General features: G+C 38.1%; 2 protein-coding genes across 2 annotated transcripts in view; one reads left to right on the forward strand and one right to left on the reverse strand.

Annotated features, from left to right (window-relative positions):
- LOC145674856 (uncharacterized) overlaps positions 1-27,151 on the reverse strand; it is a 51,009-nt gene that overhangs the window by 19,707 nt on the left and 4,151 nt on the right. Inside the window, 2 exon segments of the mRNA XM_081745091.1 lie at positions 10,117-10,423; positions 25,587-25,778. Coding sequence (XP_081601217.1) covers positions 10,117-10,423; positions 25,587-25,767 — 488 coding nt within the window. The 5' untranslated portion in view covers positions 25,768-25,778.
- Positions 15,763-21,792, forward strand: LOC145675880 (uncharacterized). The gene is given in 7 exon segments (XM_081746676.1): positions 15,763-15,786; positions 20,877-21,035; positions 21,038-21,225; positions 21,227-21,303; positions 21,306-21,353; positions 21,356-21,544; positions 21,677-21,792. Coding segments are annotated over 7 exon segments (801 nt in total).

Genomic DNA, 27,151 nt, shown 5'->3' on the forward strand with positions numbered 1-27,151 from the left:
CTAACGGTTAATATCAAATATAGAACCATTAACAGAATAACTCTGTAACTAGTCTTCTCAATTCATTTTCCTTCCTTTATTTTCAGGATTACATCATCACTAAATTTCTCCACTGGAGATTATCTTTCATTTAGCAGCATCCAACTGGAGGTCAGCCTTATAAGTGAAACATTGTAAAAATGATAAACGGCGAATGCGGGAATCGAACCTGGGTAGTGTACATATAAAGAATTAATATTGCAAACTGGGAGAGCGCAATTGCCAAAAATAATGGAGAAAAACAGTCTTAAAGTTGTCTACTCGGTGCATATATTGTACAACGCACACATTTACCAAGTGTCGGAGTGGGAAAGTGAGGAAAATCTTTCCGGGATTGGTACCTGTTCGAGTCATACATTTTTTTGCTTCAACGAATAAAGTAGCCATTTGTTACTACAGTAAAACCTGCCTTCAACGGACCCTTTATTAAACGGAAAACTGTCTTAAACGGAAATATTTTACGGTCCCATGAATTTTGGAGCAAAAAACGTGTAAAAGTCCCTTCATTAAGCGGAAACTGTGTTATGCGGACAACGGAAAACAAAATAAACATTTAGCGGAAAATTCTGAGTTCTGGGACAACAGCGTTTAGAAAATTTTTAGACACCCTGTGAGACGGCAAACATATACGTTACACTGTTTGCTATAAATTCTTCGTTCTTTTGTTAAATCTTTCTGGATAGTGAGTGTTGACCTTCCCAACCACTACTCATATTCACCCCCACAATCTTCGGCTAGTGGTACGGAGCATGTCAGCTGTCAATCTTCTTTGTGTCGGCGTACTTCTGTTCCGCTTGTGTAGCGGCTAGCGACAGCCGCCAAAAGGGAGGGACGAGAAAACTGACAAAACAATGTTCTGGAAAGAAGGAATTGAGGCAGCCAAGCAGGAGTCATAAGTCTTTATCACGTGTCGTGATGACCTGCAAGGAAGGGTTCAGAAGACTTTCAGAATTCTAGAGAAAGCCTTTCTGTATTCTCAATTATACCGCGCGACGTTTTGAACAAAATGCATCTTGGTTTGAAGCAAAAACTCATGTGCAGAACATTTGAGAGAATGTCATTACTTCTCATTTGCGCTTTCTGATCCCCCTTCCCCTGAGTCCCCTTTCTTCTTTCCCTTGCTCTCAGCAGGGATGGTTCTGAAATCTCATAAACATAGACATACCAGATTTAAGGAAATAAAAAGTTCCTTGACCCACAAATACTCAAAAATGTACAGTAATTTTCTGTTTATTGTTGTCCTTGACCTCCTCAACTCTCGGTTTTATTTCTTGCCAATCACCTTGCAATCCAAGTTTTAGCAATATACCTCTAAACTTACATTTTTGCATTAGTTCGCCAGCAGTCATTATGGCTTGTAAAAGACGGGTTGTGCTTGATCTTAACACCAGAGTAAAAGTGATTCAGGCTAGTGAGCGAGATAAATTGAATGTAAAGGAAATCATGAAGATGTTCAACGTCGGTAAAACTCAGGTGTACGAGATTCTGAAGAAAAAAACGGAAATTTTGAAGCGATGGGAAAACTGTACTAATGGAAAAATAAAGAGAGAACTTAAGAAAACTGAAAATCAAGACATCAATGAAATTGTGTGGGAGTGGTTTGTTAGTGTGAGAGCGAAAAATCACCGCATATCGGGCCCTATGTTACAGGAATACGCTAAAACGGTAGCTGAAAAACTGGGAAAAACTGAATTCAAAGCATCTAATGGATGGTTAGAAAGTTTCCGCAAAAGACATCAGATCGTTTCTAACGAACTTTGTGGTGAATCGTGTGATGTAAATAGTGAAACATTTGATGAATAGGTTGCTAAATTACCTTCCATTATCGAAGGGTATGACATTGAAAACATAGCAAATGGCGACGAGACGGGATTATTTTTCCGCGCGTTACCGAATAAATCGTTATGCATGAAAGGGGAGAAATGTTCGGGAGGGAAATTGTGCAAGGAAAGATTGACTGTTTTTTTTATGTGGTTTTATGTCGGGGGAAATGGAAAAACCTTTGGTGATCGGTAAGGCTGCTAAGCCACGATGCTTTAAAAACATGGACCTACAAAAATTACCTGTTGATTGGAGATCCAACAAAAAGGCGTGGATGACATCACAAATCATGGAAGAATGGTTAACGGCATTTAATGGCAGAATGAAGAAGCAAAACCGGCATGTTTTGCTTTTTCTGGATAACGCAACATGTCACCCTCACATCGAACTTTCCAACGTCAGACTTGCTTGGTTCCCTCCAAACACCACAAGTGTTTCTCAACCAATGGACCAGGGCATCATTCAGAATGTTAAAATACATTATCGTAAACTGTTAATGCAATCTTTGCTCGCCAATATGAATTCTACATCATCCGCCTCTGAACTAGCTAAACGTGTCTCAGTTCTAGATGCGGTCATTTGGATAAGCCAAGCTGTAAAGAAGTTGTTACCAGAAACTGTGACGAAGTGTTTCGAAAAATCAGGATTTCCAACGGGTAAAGTTATTGTGAGTGAGGATAATGCGAATGAACAGCAAGAGTTACAAAATTACATTAACGAAGCTACTTTCACTAACTGCAATGCCGAGGATTACATCAATATAGACAGTGATGTGCAAACTGAAGCAGAAACAACAAATATAGATGATTTAATCAAGAATCGTACGGAAAATCGAAAAGGAGTAGATGAAGATGAGGAGGAAGAGGAGTGCGATATCGAGTTGAACGAAGAGTGTAAGATAAAAACGTATCAAGATGCTCTCAGAAGTTTAAATGAACTGCAACAGTTTGCCTTGCAGAAAAATGACTCTGATTTACTTAGTGTAGTTTCTCAGGCTAGAGTGTGTGCGGAAAGTCGAGCAGCCAAGCAGCAATGTATACAGAAGACCCTGCTTGATTATTGGAAAAAGTGAAGAAAACGTATGGATAGCATATTTTGTGTGTGTGTGTGTGTTTATGTGTATGTGTGTTAATTCGTAGAAGAAAGAAGTACTGTAATTGAACAAGGTACGTACAGCAATATATTTTCTCAGTATGTCCGTTATAAGCATGTATTTTTTGTAAAGGAAAGGTCTACCTTCATTAAGCGGAAACCTGACTTTAACGGAAATTTTTGTGAGTCCCGTTCGATTCCGCTAAAGACAGGTTTCACTGTATAAGTAAAATATTAATTCAGTATATGTTTATAATGAATAAAACAATAGAAATTTTGAAATCACTTGTAAAATCTTTCAATGCTCCATGTTAACTACGATAGGAACAAAATTTAATCTATTTCGTAAATATTATTGTTACCACAGTAGTTGTGTAAAAAAATGTTCTTGACGCTTCGTGTCTACATCTGTAGACAGTGTGCGAATTACAAGGGAAATGAGGAAGAAATCTCCTTTGGTTATAGCAACATCCAGTATTAGCAAAGGGGATTTCCCCCTCAACTCCTTTGTAATTCACAAACTGTCAACAGATGTTGACACAAAGTGTCAAGAACATTTATTACACAACGACTGTCGTAACCAGTGGCGTATTTAAGGGGGGCGCTTCCGGGCTTAAGACCTTCCAAAATGTTATTTACTATATTAAAGTAAATGAAATATCTTGGAGAATTTTCACATTTCCAGGACTAAAATATGATAAATAATACTCAAAAATGTGATTTACTTACGTTACGCGTGCAGTTTTGCTACACGAGTCCATAGTATAGGTAGTCATAGTAGTAGTAGTAACAACGGGTCAGGAGCCCCGCAGAGCTCGTTTTGTTCCAGCTTGACTGTCATATTAATTTAACCTCAACTGCTTGTTCCATTCTCTTCTTTAATTCCTTAACCTCAGGTGCTCCTTGAATTCTCTTCTTTAATTCCAACAAACTGACAATTTTCTTCTATTACTATAATACACAATACATACAGTAGAAGGTTTGGACAATCGCGAACTGCAAGCAATCAGAAAAGTGTATTTAGTTCCTATAGCTAGGGTCGAGGGTGAAATTAAAATATACTGTTCAGAAGATACTGTCTACAATGCAGTAAGTAGAGTGGGTCATGGTGGGTGGTGTGTCGCAGTGGGTCACATGCTGTTGACCCTCGACCCACCGACCCACTTCAACTCTAATCTAAGGGGGGGATACTTGGTTCGTTCCCAAGGCAAGTAAGCTTGAAGTGGACAACATCGTGCTCGTGGGTTTTCTCGGGACCCTCCAATTTTCTCCTTCCACTAATTTGCCCATCATAATTCACTTGCTTTAATCATGGCCTCCCTTAACCTAACAGGCATAATCGTGGGACATTAAACGCAAAGATCACGAAATATCGAAAGTGCTAATAACAGTATGTGAGAAGTGCCTAATAGACATGATGAGTTGGAACGAAACTTTGTGTAGGGACAATACGCAAAAAATAAACGAATAAGAGTTTTTTTAATTTTCTGTGGAAAAATGGTTTTAGTGGACAAAAACTCCCATCCAAAATTTTGAAATTTGACGCCCGAAACTCAAAACGCGGACCGAAGGGAACGAAATTGTGCGCAGATATTTAGACCCAAAATGAGGGAATATGTATATGTCAGTATAGTCATGAAGAGTTGCAACGAAACTTTGTGTAGAGACAATAAGCAAAAAGGAAACGTATATTTTTATTTTTTTTTAAATTTTCTGCGGAAAAACTGTTTTAGAGTGCAGAAACCCCTGCCCAAACTTGTGAAAATTGACGCCCTAAAGGCAAGAACTGATGAACTGAAGTGAACGTAATTGTGCACAGATATTATATACATAAAATGAGGCAATATGTGTTTCGTATTTTCCTTAAAAAAAACTTCCAAACCTTTGATTACGAATTCTCTAAAGTGTTAATAAGTATACGTCAGAAGTCCCTAAAGAAGTGGAGGATTGCAACGAAACTTTTGTAGGGACAATACGAAAAAAAAAAATGTGTTGAACAACTGAAGTGGTGTCAGAGCAGCACTGAAGTTGGTAGATTTAATTATTTTTAGATGAACCATTTCATTATGATATCATCTGATACATTATCACTGGATAGTTCTAAGCACGTCCTTAATTTTCCCTGCAGTTCATCATTGCTCAACGCTGGATACTTCTACAAGAAATCGAATTTCGTGTTTAGATCATGTATTGCCTTATAGCGGCGTTTAAGATTGACTGTACACAATCCAGAACAAAAAAAAATCTTCAGGGTTGTTTCTTTCTTGTTCATCAACAGTTCCGTCTGCTAAATATTTCTCGATTATCCACTTTTATGTAAAATCTTAAGTCATTCCTAGATTTTTGCTTACAATTTTACATTCTGTCACAATGTCTTCCCATTTACTGCGTAGTAAAGTTAGATCTTCTATCAAACGTATGATATTGTCAACTTCGACATTCAAAGTAATTCTCTTGCTTGCAAGACAACGTTTCTGTAATTCATGGTTGTCAGTATTTTAAACCATGTTGATGACATACGTGGTAAGTATACATTCAAATGTGTTTAGGTAACTTTCAATCCCCTTTATGTCATACAGGGTCTTTCAAAAGTCCTGCAAGAAAAGTAAAAAGCTGTAACTTTGTAACCAGTAATTGTATTTGTACAAAACTTTTAGTGGACTTGTAAGAAAGTCTGAAATTTTGTTTCCAAGCATTTTTTCAAGCCCAAACCTCCAGCTGAGCACCATTTACGTCCAAACATTACTGAAGTCTTTTCAGGAATCCAAGAATGGCATTTCGACGTTCATTGAAAAAGCACACCACACAATTAACTTTGGAGGATCACGAACATGTGTCTCAAATTCGTGTGGATTCTCAATTCCCCAGATTCTACAATTGTGTTGGGGTTTACCTTACCAGACACATGAAACGTGGATTCATCTGAGAACAGAAACTTTGAAAGAAGCCCTGGATCACTGTTCAACCGTGCAAGCATCATCTCACAAAACTCACTTCTTATGTCACAGTCTTCTTCCGTCAATTCCTGTATAAGTTTCAACTTGTAACGCTTTGCCTTTATTTTCTTACGAACGATATTGTGTAGCGTTGTCATTGGCACTCGCAGCTCCAAGGATCTACGTTTCAACGATTTCTTTGGACTTCGCAACACGCTTTCCTGCACGGACTAAATCACATCAACACTGGTTGTTGGTCTTCCGCTATGAGGCAAGTCCAAGACACTTCCGGTAGCTAGGAACTTATCGTACCATCTCTTGATACTTGAACCTGCAGGTGGCTGTTTCTGATATTTTTGTCGGAATTTTCTTCTCACCAAAACACTAGATTTTAACTCACAAAACTACGCCACACTCTGCGCTTTCTCTTGAGTAGACGCCATCTTTTTCATGTGATTTGCGGTTATGACGGCAACGTTTACATCCGCTCATTGTTGCCAACAAAAATTTTAACATTTCCACTAAACATTATAAACAAAATACAAAATTGTAAGTAGTACTTTCAAAGTTACAGCTTTTTACTTTTTTGCAGTACTTTTGGAAGATTCTACAGAGTTTCAGCACTCAGTTTAAGCTCTTTCAGATCCCTGATACATTGTTTTACCCTCCGAAGATTAGACGCAAATTGCTTCACGCATGCCAGAATTGCAGATCAATGTGTATCTGACATGCTTTGAAGAGATCATCCAATAGCTTTCTTAATTAAATACCATCTCAGATGACTAGACCTGAATATAAGTGGCATTTCTGTTGTACACTGTGCTACTGTTTCCTTTTTCTTCTCACCGTCAGAAGGAAAATATTTTCTTTTGACAGAGAAAGTAATTTAAAGTGTTTTTTCTGTATTTTGTGCACACATATAGCAAAAAAAAAAAAAATCAAGATCTAATAAGCAACCTAACAATCAAACATAAATAAATAAACACTAAATGATGTCGAAATAAACATGTTTCTAAAAACACAGCAAATATTCGTAGCAATTTTCTCTTTAGCACAAAGGTTATATAAAACTTTCTGTATTCTCCGGGTCCCTCAGCAGTCCGGGTGCCGGGGAAAAAGCCCCGGCTTCCCTACCCTCTCGTCGGGTTGCTCAAAGTACACAGTAGAAAGATGTTCAATCAATTCAACGTTAAAACACAACAAAGTGTTCCAGCGTGATTACCACTATGCGGTGTTAATTTAACACAGATCCCGCGGCGTTGACTTTCACCACAGGGAGTGTGTTACGTTTTTAACACAACCGGTGTCGAGCGGTGTTAAATTCGGATCTGTGTTAATATTTTCGGTGTTATTCGACACCATGTCAGGGTCGGTAGTGTAGGGAAAAGTGTTGAGTGTAACTTGTGGCGGTGTTGCACCAACACGAAGAAAGTAACATAGTGTGAAGTGTGTTAATTATTTTGTATTAATATTACACCATGCTAAGTATCAATATAACACAGTTCCTTTGTTATTTCAACATCCTTTTCTTATTATTTCAACACGCAATCTGTGTCCTAATTTAAGGTCAAAGCCGTATTAGTAACACCGTTTTGGTGTTAATTCAACACTTCCTGTGTTACAATTCAAGGTCAGACGAAAAGATTAACACCGTTTTTGGTGTTAGTTCGACTCCATTTCTGTGTTACTACCACACCTATTTCGGTGTTGAAACAACTCCGTATGCGGTGTTAATGTAACAATTATTCTGTGTTGGAAAAGCTTGTAGTGTGTACTAAAGATTCTAATTTTTTTAACCCTTAAGAGATCTGGGGTTTTTGGGCTATTTTTTAGACTTTCAGTCAAGCAGCTACTGCATCGTCACTATTTATCCTAGGATCATGGTTCATACCTCATTCTCTTTACAATAGAGCTGGCTTTCAAATGATACCACTTGCATGCTCATACCATATACCAGGAGCGGGAAAAATTATGTCAAAGGGAAAATTTTGGAGGGAAATTTTTTTCTCGCACTTTGGGCACCCCTGGAGCAACCTTGTGTGAACGTAGCCATCTAAACAAATCTGATAAATAGTACTTGGTATACTGAATGTGTGTGCCAAATTTCAAGTTTCCATCTTGAATACCAAGGGCGGGAGAAATTTTATCAGGAATTCCCACCATGCCCCAAATTACCGTAAAACACCATGATCTCAGGTAAAAAATTTTCTCAGACATTCCTAATTACCCTAGGGTTACGTTTCGCCCATCGTTCTCTTCAGAATAGAACTGCCTTTTAGGTGGTATGACTCACGTGTCTTTATCATGTATCTAAGGCGGGAAAATGAGGAAAAACGGGATTTTTTGGGTCTAAATATCCTTTTTTCAATTTTTAGCCCCCCTGGACCCCCCTGTTTTAACGCAGAGATCTGAAAAAAAATCTGGTAAATACTACTCGATGGGCTGAATGTTTATGCACAATTCCAATTTTCCAGGTGCAAAAGTAAGCCCGCCAAAAAAAAAATATACCGACAACGTCCCATATTCCCGTATACAGAGGGAAATTTTTAAACATTCCCTGCGACATCCCTAATTACCCTAGGGTCATGTTTCGCCCATCATTCTCTTCAGAATAGAACTGCCTTTCAGGCGGTAACATTTACTTGTCCCCATTATGTATCTAAGACGGGAAAATTTCGTGAAAAGGATTTTTGGTAAAAATTTCCCTTTTTCAATGTTTAGCCCCTCTGTACCCCCTGTTTTAACGCAGAAATCTGAAAAAATCTGGTAAATACTACTCGGTGGACTGAATGTTTGTGCACAATTTCAATCTTCTAGGTGCAAAAATAAGCCAGCACAAAAATAGTACCGAAAATGCCCAAAATTCCCCTATACAGAAGTATATTTTGATAAAAATTCCCTGACACTTCCCTAATTACCCTAGGGCCATGTGTCGCACATCATTCTCTTCAGAATAGAACTGCCTTTCAGGCGGTACCATTCACTTGTCTCCATCATGTATTTAAGGCGGGAAAATGAGGAAAAGCGGGATTTTTGGGTAAAAATATCTTTTTTCAACTTTTTGACCCTCTGGATCCCCCCCTGTTTTAACGCAGAAATCTGAAGAAAAAATCTGGTAAATACTACTCGGTGGACTGCATGTTTGTGCACAATTTCAATCTTCTACGTGCAAAAATAAGCCCGCCAAAAATACTTTACATAAACCCCCCAAAAAAGTATTACACGAAAATATAAATTTTAGACTTATGACGTCATCACCTCCTATGTTTCGACACAGGAAGGTGTGAAACCATCCGTAATGTCTTCTGCAATGCCTCTGTACTTGAAAAAAAAAACGGACGAAAAAGCTCAAATAGGAGAGTTATAACGCAATGTACCATGAAACACCCCGTATGGTACAAATTGTACCATAAGATCCCCAAAGGGTTAAAATACGAATAGTAAACTATACATTTCATTTAGAAAATTTTCATAAACTTTTTTGTCATCCTCCAGATCATTTATTGTGATGTATTTCTTGATGATGCGAAACACAACCTTCACCAACATCTTGTTCAAGAATGGTAGGAAACTCTAACCTATATCCTTATAATATGTTTGCCTCTTAATCGTGTTTCTACTTGTTCCCCGCCATTTTTGAAACACAGTCCCCTGTGTTAATTGGTGATCTCTAGTGCAGTGTAGAAGTGGCACAGTAATACGGTGTTGTTTCTCGCTGTTGACATATTTCTTCAAAAACATTATGTAAAACAATTGAGAACACATCGTTCTGTATGCACGTTGAAATTTTGCGAATACTTGGATTTGTTTAAGTATTTCTTTCTACTGTGTTTTTCTGTAATTTCAGTACATAAGCCTTTGTAATTAGATGCCCAACATATTTGGCAATCACGCAGAAAAGAACATCGAAGATTCTACACTTATTTTAATTTAACAAACAGGCTATGTCATTTCAACTACCGGCATTTGACACACAACTCCAAATGGAGAATGAGTTGTTCTAACCACCTGTTTGTGTTATACTTTAAGACAATTATGCTAACACATATGCATGTAGTTGAAATGACGCAACGTTTTTTTGCAGTGTAGTGTTATCATTCCAGCGTACGTTTTACTCTAATCCGGTTTCATTTTCTAGACGGTGTCTACTAGTAAAAATAGCTTTGATTTTCCCCGAAAGACGACTCGCTAAATTACGAGCCGAAAAGATTAAGTATGTCATACTTACTCCAGAGGATAAGGGTAATATGCATAATTGTTGTCCAATCTTAGATCTCCTCTAACTCTTCGAAAACTCTGGTAACAGCATCTAAAATCTTCAGGATTTACTATACCAAACATTTTTAAAGCAGACTTATTAATCCAAAGAGCTGTAGCGTTAGACTCTATCAAAGGCGGAAAAGGTGAACACTCCACTGGAGGTTCATATTTTATATATTCGAGAATACTTTTATCAAATGGATCATAATCAGGAATCCGACATCCTTCTGTATCCACCAAGTATCCTCGATGAGTTGGACGTACGAATTGCAAATCTGAAAAAAAAAAAGAATTAAAATGTATGTGATATTTCGGTGTAATTAAGAGAAATCTAATACCTTAATTGGTTATCATAAACGTAATCCCTGGTTAAATTCACTCACGGCCACATTAATGTTCAATTATAGGTCGACGTCTCATCTGGTCTAATGAACTCGAACGGAACTATAAATTAAGTAGAGCGACAATTCTACTAACCCAAATCTCTAACTTCATGTTTCCGAAGCATCAACCACAGGATCCAGTAATTGAATGTATTTAGTGTAAACGCATCGAGTGTCTAACACTATTTATTTTTTTAATTATAAGAATAGTAAAGTTGTAGACGTTTCCAGCTCAAAGCTTGCACTTCCTTAGTTGATTTACAACTGTTTGGTAAACGAAAACGCTTGTCTGTGAACACTGAGTGTCCTAAAGTCTTCATTCAATTCCAAAGTGCTATAATTTGAAAATGGCTAGTCATATTTAAATGAAACGTCTATAGACCGAAAGAGGTTCAAGTTCATAGATGTTGTAATGACTTAGGAAAATAAAACAATTATATTTACAAATTGAAAAATAATTGTAGTTATACCAAGTTTTCAATAAAATGCTTACAAATGTTTTAAGTAGTCTTGTTCGGTCTAACAGCACGCATCAAATCAATAGTTCAACTGTTCCCAGGGATTACATAGCATGTTTACTTCACAGTATTAGCTACTGACAGGAGTTGGCAAGTTGGTATCCAATTTGGAATCCAAGCACTATTAGTGTATAAATCACTATGACCAATTAGGAGAGTGCAGTATTTTTTATGAGTTTACCACCGACCTACCAAAAATATAGTATCATTTATCAACAATGAAACATATGTATCTTTTAAATTTCCTTTCCTATTTTTACTAAAACTTACTTTTCAATATCTGTTCCCATAATTGTAAGCATTTCTTTCTTTGAAATATAGAGTCTTGATCTTCGTCTGAAAAGCATGCATGATGTTAATGTCCACAAGTAACGACATGTACGGTTTTCTTAAAGTATGAAAACAAATTAGAGTGCAATTGAATTCCGTATTGGTTTAAACTAGCTGAATCCCACCTCTCTTGGATCCCACCAATTATTTCAATGTCAAAATTCTGGGTCAGTACTTACTTGCACCTCTGTACAACGAAATGGTTCCGCACGTTCAGCAAAAGTTTCCCACAAAAAACTGGAAGATGATATGGCATAATGTGCACAATGTCACTCTGTCAACGCAGGTAAGGAGTACCTGGTATATGATTGTGAATGAGCTTGTTCCTACTAATGTTAAATTAAAACGTATTGGAGTACTACAAACGGATATATGTCAACAGTGTGCTCAACCTGATACGATTGAACACAGACTGCAATTCTGTGCTCAATCACCTGATATCTGGAGAACGTTAACACGAATGTTAAGTGTCATCTGCCGTTTACATGCGACTGTGTTTGAACCTCAGTATATACTGTTTCCAGAATATCGTTTCTTTCCGATCACAAAACACAATATGTCACCTGGCTAATTGGACAATCACTTTTCTATATCATGGATACGTATCCGTGTGGCAATATGTTTGATTACATTATTTTTCTGAAAAATGCTTGTAAAAGATTTTCTATACAGTGCGAAAACAAATATTTTGCTCACTACTTACGAATCTTGTATAATGAATATATGCACTGAGATGTTATAAGTTCATGTAATGTAACCAAATGAAAAAAAAAAAGTAGCTCAGTCAGTGCTGATTCGAGTGCTAGCCGTCTTACTGCGCGGACGTGTGGAAAGTGCTCTGCGAGTATATTACTATAGTGTTTTGTTTGTTTAGCTAGCTATTTGCTAAACGTTTAGTTTCTGTTGGTGTTTTGGTTTATTAGTGCAACATGAATACAATACGTAAAAATACCGTCAAATTTGAGTTTGATAAGAGTTTACGCCATTTACGACCGACGCCACTTGAGGTTCATACTTGGCTTGCCGAGAAAGTAAAGCTCACCTTGGACCAAGTTGAAGCCATTCAATTGCACAACGAACATTATTGTCTATATGTTAAGTTCAGTGCCCCTAGTACTTATGATAATTTTTTGCGTACAACACCTGAGAAGTTGATTTTTACTCACTCCACTGGAGCAGAAAGTTTCGTCCATATTTCCAGTGCAAGTGAAGATGTCACACGAGTGCGGGTTTTAGAGTTGCCCATTGAACTTAGTCTCGAAGTGATTCAAGCAACATTAAGTCCTTATGGAACTATTTCTAAAGTAATAAATGAACAATGGTCTGATAAATTACAATTTCCAGTGTCTAATGGAGTGCGTGTTGTGTATATGACTCTAAAAAAGCATATTCCGTCTAAAGTGACAGTTCAAGGTCATCGTGCTACAGTCATGTATCCTGGTCAGCCCCCTACTTGCTTCTACTGTGGCAACAGTTCCCACGTATATAGTAATTGTAATAAACGCCAACCTCGTAATTTACCTGCCCGACATTCGTCTGGTACTTTACAGATGACTGAGTTGTTCGTAGGACCTCTACCCCAAACTCCTCAGTATTCAAGCTCTACTGCGTCCCGTCCCTCCCCTGGCGCATCAGAAGCTGTGGAGATGACCGATCTTGAACCAGGTGTTCCTAACATACAAGATGTGCAACTTTTCCCCTCTTTACGAACATCGGATTCACAAGCATTATCCCCAGTTATTACTAGTGGTATAACCTCATGTTCCGATATTCATACAAGTGCCTCTCTTCCAGAAGTTCCGGAGAGTTCCCAGCATAATTCTGTGCCTCCCCTCTCTGTTACTTCATCAAGTCTACCCCTCAATAGTGGTGATGTGTCTGCTAACTCAAGCGCTTTACAACCCGAAAACTCTACAAGTGAAAAGTGTGCTGATAAGCTATTGTTGCCTAACGTTGAAGACACAGGTGGTCGGAACAAAAAACGCAAAGTGTCAACACCCAAACAACCGTCACGTGATCCACGTGTACTTACTTCAGACAGTGTTAAGCATACTTCAGAAGCACCAAGTGAAGGTCAGTTACCTCCCACGGTTACTTCTGCAGTTCCCACTCAACCATAGTGTTTACGTTTTTGGTGCTTTGTTTTCGTATTGATACGAGCGACTTACCTGTCTCTCGTTCCCCAAGATGTTGTTTACATATTGGAGTTTGTGCATTCTTATAGTTTTTTTTTACTCAGTATCTTATGTTTCCCTTCCATTTTGCAACACTTAATTTTAACAAATCTACCAGCGTTCTTAAATTTACTGCTTTACAGGACTTTTTATGTTGTCATTCCATTGATGTTTGCTTCTTACAGGAAGTTGGTACTGCATCCTTTGTGAATATTCAAGGTTACAATGTTTATAATAATTTCACTTACAACGCTACCGGTACAGCTATTCTTGTTCGTCAGGGTATAAAGTTTGACAATATTTTTTATCATCCATCTGGTCGCTTAATTAGTGGTATGATAGGAGATGTCAAAATTTTGAACTTGTATTCACCTTCGGGGAATAATCAAAGGGCTGCCCGCAACGAATTTTTCGACACAGTGGTTGCTCCGGAATGTGCCGGAAATTATGCTGGTCTTATCATTGGGGGTGATTTTAACTGTGTCATACATCAATCACAGCAACTTCCGGGCTACAATTATTGTGCTACTCTACATAGGTTGGTAACAGGCCTTGGGTTAAAAGACTGTTGGCTTACGTTACATCCAGATTCTCCAGGTTTTACTTTTTTTACGCACACAAGCTCGTCCAGAATAGATTGTTTTTTTGTTTCTCAACCTTTGCTTCGCGGGCTACTTGATATGCAAATTTCGCCCACATGTGCTTCTGATCATTTTGTCCCACATTTAAGTATTATGTTAAATGTTAATAAAATACCGAGAGGCAGAGGTCTCTGGTATCTCAATACATCTATCCTAGTGGATCAACTATATGTGCAAGAGTTTACCGATACCTGGCATCGCCTCGTTCAGCGGCGTTCTCCTCGTAAAACTATTGTTGACTATTGGGAATACAATGTTAAACGCACGATTCGTTATATGTCTATTTCCTATTGCAAAGACAAGGTGCAGGGTTTTAATCAAATGTACAATTTTTATTATGGTGTCCTCCACAATTTATATACTCTGGCTCTTCAAGGGGACAAACGAATAGCATCCATTAAAGAGGTGAAGGCAAAACTATTACAAATCCATCGTCGTCAACGAGCGGGAATTCATATTCGGAGTAAAACTCTATCCATGGATTCCGATGAGTGTGTGTCTGTATATCAAGTATTGCGCGAGCGTCAGCGCTTTAGGTCTCAACTTATTGAAACTATCACTGATGTACATGGACAATCCGTCACTAAGTTTTCTGATATACAAGCTATCATCCTTCGACACTACCAACAATTATTCAATATGCAGGATGTCGTCACAGCACCTCCCATTGACTACTTTGCCCATCTGCCGCATAGATTAACAGTGGAACAACGACAAGCGCTCACTCAACCATTTTCTCAGGAGGAAGTGAAGCAAGCCGTCCTCACAGCCCAGAATTCTAAAACGCCTGGCGTAGATGGACTAGGTATAGAGTTATACAAGACATTTTTTCATTTAATGGGACCCATGCTTACTGAATGGGTGAATTATGTACTGCAAGTAGGCATTTTGGGAGAATCCTCTCGGACTGCTGTCATTGTGTTAATTCCGAAGAAGACTCATCCTCGTAGTGGCGGACTATAGACCTATATCTTTACTCACCTGCGATTATAAAATAATTAGTCGATGTATTAGTGCCCGATTACAAACTGTTCTTGTCCAACTTGTTGGGCCTCTTCAACATGGTGGTCTACCACATAAACGTGCTCAAGATATTCTTGCTGCTATACGTGACGTCATCACCTACCATCAAGATATTGACCAATGTGCTGCGGCCTTAGTTGCCTTGGACTATTCCAATGCTTTTGATCGAGTGAACCATACATACTTATTTTCTTGTCTTCAAGCCTATGGATTTGGCGATGATTTCTGTAATTGGATTAAGCTGTTATATTGTAATTGGACAATCAAACTCAAAATTAATGGATATCTCAGTTCTGCCTTCCGCATTAGTAATGGTATCCAACAGGGCGGTCCCTTGAGCAGTCAACTTTTTATTCTTAGTTTAGGGCCATTTCTATATAATGTCCAACATGCCCTTCATGGTGTCACTATATGTAATACTTCTGTGCGAGTTTACTCATTTATGGACGATGTAACATGTTTCACGACTGGTCACTCTGACTTCGCCGTTTTACTACAGCACATACGGCTCTACGAATCAGTATCCGGAGCCACGCTTAACCCTAATGAAACGTACGTTATGCCTCTGGGTAAGTCAACCACTATTACTACTACTTCCATTGGTCAGTTACAACAGTCAGTTAAAATCTTGGGAGTGACTTTCAGTTCCAGTGTGGTGGACATTATTACTAATAATGTTGGCCTTGCAGTGAATCGGCTAACTTATGTTCTTGACCAACATCGATTTCGGAACCTTAGCCTTTTATCTCGCTTAGAATTTGTGCGTTTGTATGGATTATCTCAATTATATTACATTGCCCAAGTCCTGCCTTTTTCTAACTGTCATCTTGCAAAAATTAAGAAAATTGTGGGTAATTTTTTGTGGAAACCTATGATTTTTCGTGTTTCCTACCAAATCTTGTGCAACGATTTCCAACAAGGTGGATTAAATTTGAAAGATGTCGAATTGCAGACCCAAGCCCTATTTCTCCAACGATGTTTACGTTTACTCCCCGAGCATCCTGATCATCCTACCACTCAGCTTCTCATGTACTTATTACACCGTGTTCCATTAGAAGCACCTTTCTATCTTGGACACCTCCCGCCTCAATATACATATCTGAAACCGGTTTTGTATGAGATTTGTTATCGATTGTTAAATCATGATTTAGACGAAGTGCCCACTGTTAAAAGACTGTATTCGGTACTTCGACAACCTTGTACTCTTGTTCCTACCATTGTTACTAAGCATCCGCATCATAATTGGCAACGTATCTGGCGTGTTCTACATGCTCCTTATTTAACTTATCGTGCAAGATCCGTCTGGTTTATTGTGGTGCATCAAATTGTTGATACTGTATCCCGACGACATTCACTTGGATTTAGTGACTCTGACCTTTGTGCTTCTTGCAATGTAAAGGACACTATTGCACATCGTCTTACCGAATGTGGTGAAGCAACAGTGGTGTGGCCTCAGTTCTGTCGCTATATGGCCCACATGTGCCGCACTACTCCCACGGCTATTTCAATAGACTTTATACTTTTTCCCGACTTTACTATTTTTCCGAGAACAAAATATCAAGCTGTTAATTGGTTGATTGGCAACACTGTTTTATACTTGTTCGTAGAATCTCAGAAACTTGTTCATACTACCTATATTATGTTTTTATATGCTCAGCTACACCAAATTCCTTTTGCTATGCGCAATAGGTTTTTTGCAAATTTTTTTAGTGTTCTATCTGCATAATGTACCTTTTCTTGTATCTGCCCATTTGTATCACCTTCCTTAGTTTGTTTATTGACTTGTACTGACATTAAGTTGCAATAAAAAAAAAAGTCAGTTAAAGCAACGAGTCTGTATGCCGCAGATAGCTGGTTCGAACCCCATTGAAGTGGAATGTTTATTACTATGGTTATTTTATTTATTTTTATGTGGGAAAGAATCAAATTGTAACATATGTAAAACTCATGACGATCCCCCCCAAAAAGGAAAAAATGTCGTTGTCGCACTTGCATTAGTGTCCCTAATTTTTGTTGCAAACAGTTTCGTAATTATTTTCCCTGTGCTTCCTGCTCACAATATGCTCGCTCGTGCATAACGAATGTTTTCCAGTAAAAGTTAATTCTAATTTGGAGAATTTTATAAAGTTTCACAATGTTTATCATTAAATACTGTAGTCTTCTATCTACTTTTTTGGACATTTTGATAACAGATTTCCCTGTTAAATGTTTAATTTTCCCCAGATATTTAATTACGGAAAAGTTTTACAATGTATTTGTTTTGAATTGAAATTGTTTTGAATTTACCACATGAGATAAATAGCCCGAAGGAGGAAAACTAAAGTAACTGATATTCTACGTAAAAGCAAGCAATTGTAGATTGATGATGCCTCTTATATTCAGCACATAATCTTTACGTTAGAGAGTCAGATAGAGAAAAATCCTGGTTTTTCCTCCCCTATGACCACCCATCTTAAACCTCTACATACCATGATTCGTCTTACACAATTTCGGTGCTCCAAAGACATTCATATAATAATAATAATAATAATAATAATAATAATAATAATAATAATAATAATAATAATAATAATAATAATAATAATAATCCTGAATATGCCATCCTTACCTAATGTAGTAACCTTGGACCTCTTAGTTTAAAATGCTTTCTTTAGTAATTATTTGAGCAACCATGTGGGAGGTGGCACGACGTTTTATTTTACCCCTCTCATTTCAGTACCCTCCCAACAGAAAGTAATTTCTGATAAGCAGGGCAGACAAAATGAATAAGAAATATATTTATAGCATCCTCTCCCCCTTCATAATTGGAATATTACGTATCATTTTTATTCTACCGAAGATGGCCCTGTGTAGTTAGGGGTAGATAGCGCCCCTTGATTGTAATATTACCGCTTCTTTACTTGTTTGAGGGAGCTCCTACAAAACTAAGGGTGACAAAAAGAATAGGAAAAGTGTCTATTGATTCTAGTGGCTGGATCCAGCACGGACTCCTAGGGGGGGGGGCGGTGAAGTGAAAGATTCTTTTGATGATGTGAAGCTGTCACAAATTACCACTTAACTAAACTAAACATAATAGTTGGGTGAACCGGAACCCAGTCAATTCAAATTGATGTAAAAGTTTAATTTTGACTTCAGTACTCAATACTCAGCGGGACCTATCACTGAGGGCATTCTTCCGACCACTGTTCCTCATCGCCGATGTGCTTTCGTCGTGAGTTTTGTAGACTCTCTTTACCTCTCTTTACGACACAAGCAACACATTTGTCACTTTGATTTTGCTAGCACCACACAATCCAGTGCCTACACTTTGAATCCTTTGGAAGCCAGAGGTCGCCATTCTACATGAATTTTCGCTCAGTACACTGCACACTGCTGTTCTATAAATACTACTCCGAACATAACACAAAGTTCGCCCTAACACACTATCACCAATAGCCCGGCATTATGGTCGCCGCCTGATAGTTGCCAACCCAGACATCTGACGTGTTTCCAACTACAAGTGTTCATACAATATATAATTTTTAAATTACCACTTGTACGTGTACTTTTAACTATCTACCCACTTACCAACCTTTCCCGAAAAGAAAAGGTTTTCAACACTATAAAAAATAACTGTTCGAGCATTCTAAACTTTTTGTTCAAGACATAACCGTAAACAGATGTTACGACCTGTATCAAAACTGAAAGTGCTTCTTCTTCCTCAGGCATATGTTTATACGTCATTGTCCAACAGCATTTTTTCTTACGTAAACACTTATTTTTTTTTATTTGGTTGTCTTTTGTTCCTATTCTTCTCATCATGTCAACAGAATATAGTGTTGAAGAGAAACTGTGTACAACTTAAAGCTTATATTTAAATTTAAATCATGTGGTTTCAATTTTAATGTCTACTTACAATTGTGTTTTGAAGCATTAATAAAGGTTGGAATATTCAAAAAAATGTTTATTTGTATTATTTTAAAAAATTAACCTTAACTTCATCTTAAACGTTGAACACTATCTTTTTTTATATAACACACATTTATTTGCCAAGCATTGTTATGGAGCAGTGGTTCTCAAAGTAATTCATTATCACGACTCTCATTTTATCACATCCTCTTGACAGCAACCCAGGGGCGGATCCAAGGGGGGGCGATCGGGGCGATCGCCCCCCACAGAAGAGGAAACTTTCTTATCTTATATATATAAATAAAACCCATCCCAAAGTTTGGAGTCCTTAAAAGTGGCAGTATGACAACCCACCGCCCCCCAGAAGTCGGTCCTGGATCCGCCCCTGCAGCAACCACCTTATAATTTCTGGTTTATAATAAGCTTGTGTGGGACTTTTAATATACCTATTGCCAGGGGCAGATCCAGGAGGGGAAACTTTCGTATTTTATATATAAATAAAAAAAAGTCATAGAGTTTGGAGCTCTTAAAAGTACCTCTAAGTAGCAGCATTACAACCCACCGCTCCCCCAGAAGTCCGTCCTGGATCCGCCCCTGCCTATTGCGGATACCTCACGACACCCACCTATTTCTATAATAATAGAATCCATTTCTTGTATATAGTGGATATAGAAACTTCCCTAAAAGCGAATGGATTAAAATCTACAAGTCCTTACAACTGGTTTTCTGTAACAAGTTTTGACTGATGAGGAGAGAATAATATCCTGGTCTGGTATCTGCTGCTTTAAAAGTAATAATTCTATTTGCTACGATACATCGTACGTCTGGAAAGTGGTTTTTCTTCGAAAATGAAATGAAATGAATTTTTTTAGTTTTACGTCCCACGATGATGCCGACAAGGCTAAAGGAAACGTTGAAGATGAGAATTGAATGAAATGGTGTCACGAAGAAAGTGGAATGAAAGAGAGAACCCCGAGAAACCCACGCACACGGTGTTTGTCCACCAAGGGGTTCATTTGGCGGGGGCAGGGTTTGAACCCGGTATCCCATGCACCAGAGGTGAACGCTCTACCAATGAGCCACAGTCGAGCGTAGTATGAAACATTATGGTGTATAGATCGAAATCCAAAGTTTGATAGCTAATAACTCAAGAACCTATTGCCTGCATACCACAGTATTTCACACGCATATTAAACTTGCTAAAATATATCGACATTTCAAATCCGAGCAAGTAAAGGTCCTTAGTTCTTGAATTATTAGCCACCAAATCTCTGGTTTGAACTTAACAACTTTTACGAGAAGTGAGTCCAGTATGTATTTATAATCAAGATTTTTTCCTATATGGATTTTCAAGTTATTTCTTAAAGATGTTTCCGCTATATTGGAATTTACTAGTATTGAAAATATTACTTACAACATTGCAAGTTTTACCTATCCAATTCAGAGTAGTACACAATAGGCATCATATATATGAGAACTAAAGCTAGACGTTGCTTGAGCTCAACCCTATTGCCTTAAATTAGTGTTCATATTATCCAAAAATACGCAATCAAGATAAGTAGCTATAAAATACTCACGTCACCCAAAAATAAAAATAAAAAAGTGTGCGTACATTATTGTATCAAATTGAAATACATGATACAATCGAACATGTATTTCATGAGTGACTGATCGGTTTAGAATTTAACGTCCATTTTCACAACTAGGCTATATATGGTCTATTATGAAAGTAATGCGGATGATTTTATTGTGACGCTACTATCCATGGCAGTGTGGTAAAACTGGTCGGGCAATGTGGTGGGAGGTCTGCCTTTCCAACGCAGCCGGTCGCCAGTTTGGTCCGAACAGTGTGAGTGGAAAGATGTGCCTCGGCGTTAAGTGTTCTTTTCGACCTTGTAGCACGGTGCGATGGAGCGTTCGCTTGAACAGCAATAAGCCATCAAGTTTTGCGTGAAGCTTGGAAAGAATGCAACCGAAACAATCCAGATGCTTCAAAAGGCCTTCAAGGAAGATTGTATTTCAAGGTCACAATCCGAGAGGTGGCACAAGGCGTTCAAGGAGGGCCGAGAGGTAGTCCCCGACGAACCCCGTTCTGGACGCCAAACAACGACCAGAACAGACGAAAACGCAGGGAGAAACTGTCAACTCAGCCTTTTACCTGGAGGTGCTCAAAAGGTTGAAACCCCGAGTCACGCGCGTGAGCCTGACATCAAAGACACGGTCAAGCTCCACCATGACAAAGCACCCAGTCACACGTTCTTCACCGTTACCAACTTCCTGGCCCGGAGCAACACTCCGGTGGTCTCCCATCCCCCTTACAGTCCCAACTTTGCTCCGTGCGACTTATTTTTGTTTTCCCGACTGAAGAGAGAGCTGAAAGAAAAGCATTGGGAAACTGTGGAAAACACCTCAAAGCATGTTACAACGTTCCTGAGAGACATTCCTATCGAGTTGAGTTGAGTTGATTTTAGTTTAGCGTCCCTTTCAGCAGCGAGGCTATATGAGACGTGGACCTACTGATTAACGTGGAATCCGAACCACATGAGCTCCCGCCGGGAATCGAACCCGAACATTCCTATCGAGGATTTTCAGGATGTCTTCCAGGCGTGGCAGGAAGAATTTTAAACATTTGTACAGGTACAATCAATAAATCTATTTTCCCCAGAAAATGCGAATTATTTTTATAATGGACCCTGTATAAGACGTGAACTCACTCTTTAACGTGGGACCTAGTTCAAATTCCGAGATACTAAACTCGAATCCGCGGCCTCCTCCTAGATCTAGATCCGGCCTTCCCTAATACAAGACAGATAATTTGTTAGTAGGTAAAATGTATGCCAAAAATTGTTATATGCCGAAAGTCGATGTTGTTCAACTGCTTATATACAATATGTTGTCTGAAGAGAAGGATAGTGTGCAGATAATGTTGATTGTCTATCTTGATAGTAATTTAGGGTTTGGTTCAGATATACAGTAGGTAATATGTGGAACTAGCGGAGTGATATCTATGTATATTGGAGTATAGATATAAATAGTAAAAAAAGAATACTTTGATACTCGATTTGTAGTCTGTTTCATTAGCTTATCTCCAATTTGTTTGTGACTACTCAGCTCCTATATGTAATAATCCTTGCTCAAAATAAACATACATAATCTGATCTCTTTTATTTTAAATATATAAAAGTACATGAAATATTCTTATAGGAGTGATAAAATCATTCTCTACAGCAGGAATTCTCAACCTGTGGTACGCGAGACGCTGTTGGCGGCACGTAAGACTTACTAACTAACTAACTCTATGGCCTATGGAACCCGGAAGTTCAATGCCGCGTTCACAAAAGCTCTCCACTGACTTCTATCCTTAGCTAACTGCATCCAGTTTCTACTTTGTATTCCAATCTCTGCGAGATCCATCTTAATATTGTCCTCCCATCTACGCCTAGGTCTTCCTAATGGCCGTTTTCCGATTGGTCTTCCAGTCAAGACTTTGAAAGCGTTTCTACTTTCTTCCATTCTAGCTACATGACCTGCCCACCTAAGCTTTCTTGACTTGACGACCCTAACAATGTTGGGTAAACGATATAAATTATGTAGTTCCTCGTTATGAAGTTTCCGCAATTCCCCATTCCCGTTCCTCTTGGGTCCGAATATTCGTCTCAGGATCTTGTTCTCAAATACTTTCAGTGTACGTTGTTCCCTCGAAGTAAGCGACCATGTTTCGCACCCATATAGAACAACAGGCATGATTATCGATTTATATATTTTAAGCTTCAAATTCCTCGACAGAATTCGCGACAACTTACGGTAGTATTAATTAATAATATGCTTTGGTGGTAAGATGGTGGAAAAGGTGAAGAAACCCTGGAGACAGAAACGCCATCCCCAGAAGCTCAATTATCTACATTTTGTTTTACTCTTCTGAAACAAGAAGCAACTTAGGTTGTCATTGCGCTTCTATCCTCTAATAAACAATGAAAACTAAACTGTAAAGGACGTCTTCCCTTCTTTTCAAGAGCTCTGTCCTCTTATTCCCAAGTGAATTTGACTTCTTCCCTTGCAGTAGCTAAATCAGGAAACTGAACTCAATGATTTCCTGGATCTTTCTTAACTAATCCATAATTCTTCTCATGAACATAACATAAAAACAAATATCAGAAGCGTTGAGATGGTGTAACGAGTAGAAAATGAAAATAAAATAAAATACATTTTAAATACCCTGATGCAGAGTAACTTTGCTTAGACACTTTTCAAGGGATGAGAAGGATAATATTCAGTGGCGTATTTATGCTTTTGTTTCGGGTGCGCTTTGCTAACTTCGTTCCTGAAAATGTGAAAATTCTGCAACGTATTTAATTTACTTTAATATAGTAAATGAAATTTCGGGGGGGGGAGTTAAGCCCGGAAGCCCCCCCTAAATACGCCATTGATAATACTGTAAATCAAAGGAATGTAAAATTAATTAGAGAAATTTCGAGGAGCTCGAACATGTTTTTACGTCAGGTTCTGAATGTATTACATAACTTCTGTACGGAAAAATGTTAAATGGTGTAATACCCAATATTTGCTTAATATTGCTTAAATCTTCAGTTATGCAAAACTGCATACAATAATTTAGCATAGGGGTCGCTGTGGCTAAGTGGTAGAACGATCACCTTTAGTATGTGTGATCCCCAAATCAATCCTAGCCTTTGTCAAGTGTGCTTTGTGGTGGACAAACATTGTATGCATGGATTCTCTCTGGATTTTTTTCGTTTCTTTCCATTTTCATCATTCCACCCTTAAACTCAACGTTATTAAAACCATCTTTCTTAGACTTGGAACATAATCGTAGCGCCTTCAATTAAAAGAAACTAGTTAAGCGAAAACCAGTTCCATTCTGATGTCGTGATTTGCAAAACTATTCACCCAACCACTGGAGGGTAGATCTACATAGAACGGAATCGGAATGGTAACATATTTTTGTTGCTCTAAATGTTGTGGCATCAGATAGAAATACACAGATCACAAGTGTCGCCACATATTACTGTAGAGAAAATCAGGAAGTCACGATTGATATCGTTGTCGTGATTACTTCTATCATCTTCGTGATATGATATTGCTTTCACACTAGAGGTCGACATGACGTGTGTAAATAGTCGGAATTTAAAATTAAATAAAACGTAAAAACAGAAATTTCTAACGTAACTCTTGAATGCCAATAGACTTACCATTTGTCCTATTGTCTCTCGTCCCGATGTGGATTTTGCCGGGACCTTATAATGGCTTGACTTTCATGTTTATCGACAAACTTCATTACATTATTATTATTAATATTATTGGATGTAATTTCCACAATATTATACAGTAGCATGAAAATAAAAGGAAATCTCACAACAGAGGCAGGCAAGGAAGTACTTAACATATAGGTCTAGTTACAGGGTTGTGTAGTGAAACCTTTTCTAAGATGCTCATACGCAGGATTTGTGTATGGTTGGAAAAGTAGGCTGTAACCTTGATGTTCTACATATCTGGAAATTTAGTAGCAATGCAACACTGGACCGGCGAACAACATTGGATCGGCGAGAGGTGATTTTCCAGCAAAGTGTAAGAACACAGTTGTACGTCTTGTGGTCTGCTCTGTTGAAAAGTAGACTACTTTTTTCTTATTTTGATTGGAGTCATATTTAAAAAGTAAACCGAAAAGTAAACTGATTTTTGGCTTGTACACTAATTTCCACTTGCGCTCTGATCATTTGTTACAATACATAAAGAAAATAAAATTTCAGTTCAATTATATAATAATTTTCAAAAACGGGTTTTGACTGCCTCATCCTTTATATAGTATGTTACATTGTATTTACATTGACATTTTTTAAAAATAATACAATGTGTACCTTACATAGTGCCTACATCATTTAAAATCACTCATTTTCTTTAGTCAATTAGATAAATATAATTCACTCTTTCTAAAAACACTCTACCGCCCTAATACTGGAACATTTCTCTACCGCACCAAACCTTATTACTCATAAGAAGTGTCCCTACATTTTGATTTGGAAAGGTGGCAATTCTAAACGTGAGAAATATAAAAGGCAGAAAAACGTTAAAACGTCACTTATGAGTGAGATAATGCTGTAATTTCTTACGAATTCATTGCAAATTTGCACTCTACCTGAAACATCGTTACTGACTACACCAAGGACGTTATAAAATAGAGGATCTGACCATATGTATCTTCAACATATGAACTCAATGAAGCCAAAAGACAACCCAGCATCGACTGAGCCGGCACGACTGATTGGCTATTCTCGTTTCCGCCATGGTTGTTGGCTCGAAACATTGCGATCTTAGTGGCGCGGAGTGGTCAGAGTAGGTGTGGTGAAGCTGTGACGTATAGCTTCACACTTTTGTTGTATGGGCAGATCCTCTATTTTATAACATCCTTGGACTACACGTACTACACATTGAGAGTATTGAAATAAAAGTATACTAGTTTACTTACAGTCACTTTGAGGCATTAGCCCAGTTAATATTTTCTGGATCTTTATGAGACTGTTGACTGGTGATTGGTAGATAATATAAACAGTACTCAGTGAAACAAGAAATATCAGCAAATAGACCCATCTTCTCACATTGAAGGCGTTTTTCATGTTCAAATAAATAAACGCACCTTTCTCCACCATTCCCGACTTCTCTGCAAAACAGAGAGCGAAACTTATTGTAGTAAAAATTAGTAAATAAATAAACAAATTCACGAACTTTCAAGTGTAAAATACCTGAAGTCCCATCATATTAAAGTACGTTCTTTTTTTATCTTCGCATGCTCCCGCCAATGCACTTGGTTAGCTTTTAAAGTACTTTCTGCTATTATTCACGTGAACGTTTTAATCCTATACCCGTCTTATTGGCAGTGTCGCGTAGGTGACGTTAGTTGTCAGCCAGCCAATCAAATGAGGTCATTGCTATTTGGCGGGTATTTGAACTGCTTAGTTGCCACACGTGAACAAGTGTGTTACTGGAACTTGTGAGTGGTGTGGCGTTTTACTGTTTTCTACCGTATTGTAACTGTAAACTTAACCGTGGCATCAGAGGCGTCATTTAGGGGGGGCAGGGAGGGGCATTTGCCCCCCCTGAGTTTGGGATGTATATAGATTTTATCTATAGAATAGTAGTAAATCAATGGAAAACGCGAAATTTTACTTATATCAAGGGGTCTTGCCCCCCCCAAGCAAAATCTGAAATGACGCTCCTGCGTGGCATGGCCACAATGTATTGCAGACATATCCATCCTTTAGGCGGGAAGCGTGCCAAGATAAAACAAACGTACTCTACCCAAAGCAAAGGTCGTTAGCATTTGACTAAAACCCACATTATCTGCACAATAGTAGATTTGAAGAAGCTATCTCTTTCATTTATAATAAGGATTTCTCTATGAGTGTGTGAAATTCTACTCACAGAGTGCAGATTTACTTTAGGGGTACCAGTAGCAACCAATAACTGAAATTCTAACTTCACTATAATAAATCTAACTCTTACTTATTTTTCTTCATAGCTGTATACTTAATATATAAACCTATGGTGAAGGATCTTCGGTTCGATTCCTGGTGGTAGCTCATGTGGATTGGATTGGATTGGATTGGATTGGATTGGATTGGATTGGATTGGATTGGATTGGATTGGATTGGATTGGATGTCATGTTAAACTGTAGGTCTATCTCTCGTAGGTCCTCAATGATGAAAGGAATGCTAAAATTGAATCAAACCAACCAAATGTAGTCTCTAGTGAGAATTTTCCGCTGGACGATCAGGTTTCGTTACAGTACATTTGTTCACGTATCTTACGTTAAAATAACGGAGTAGATGAGAATAAAGAAGAGATGGATGAGAATAAAGTAAAAATGGAGAGAATAATTTTGTTAACAGTAGAGTAGATCAAGACAACAGATTACGGTACAGGTCCACATATTTGTAAAATTTACAGACAATATATCTATATATTAAAATATAGATATACATTTTTATTTTGTCCCCAATCCTTTTGACAATGAGATCTCGAACGACAAGTGC

Source organism: Thermobia domestica, chromosome 18 (genome assembly GCF_964235325.1).
Source record: "Thermobia domestica chromosome 18, izTheDome1.hap1.1, whole genome shotgun sequence".
Lineage (NCBI taxonomy): Eukaryota > Metazoa > Arthropoda > Insecta > Zygentoma > Lepismatidae > Thermobia > Thermobia domestica.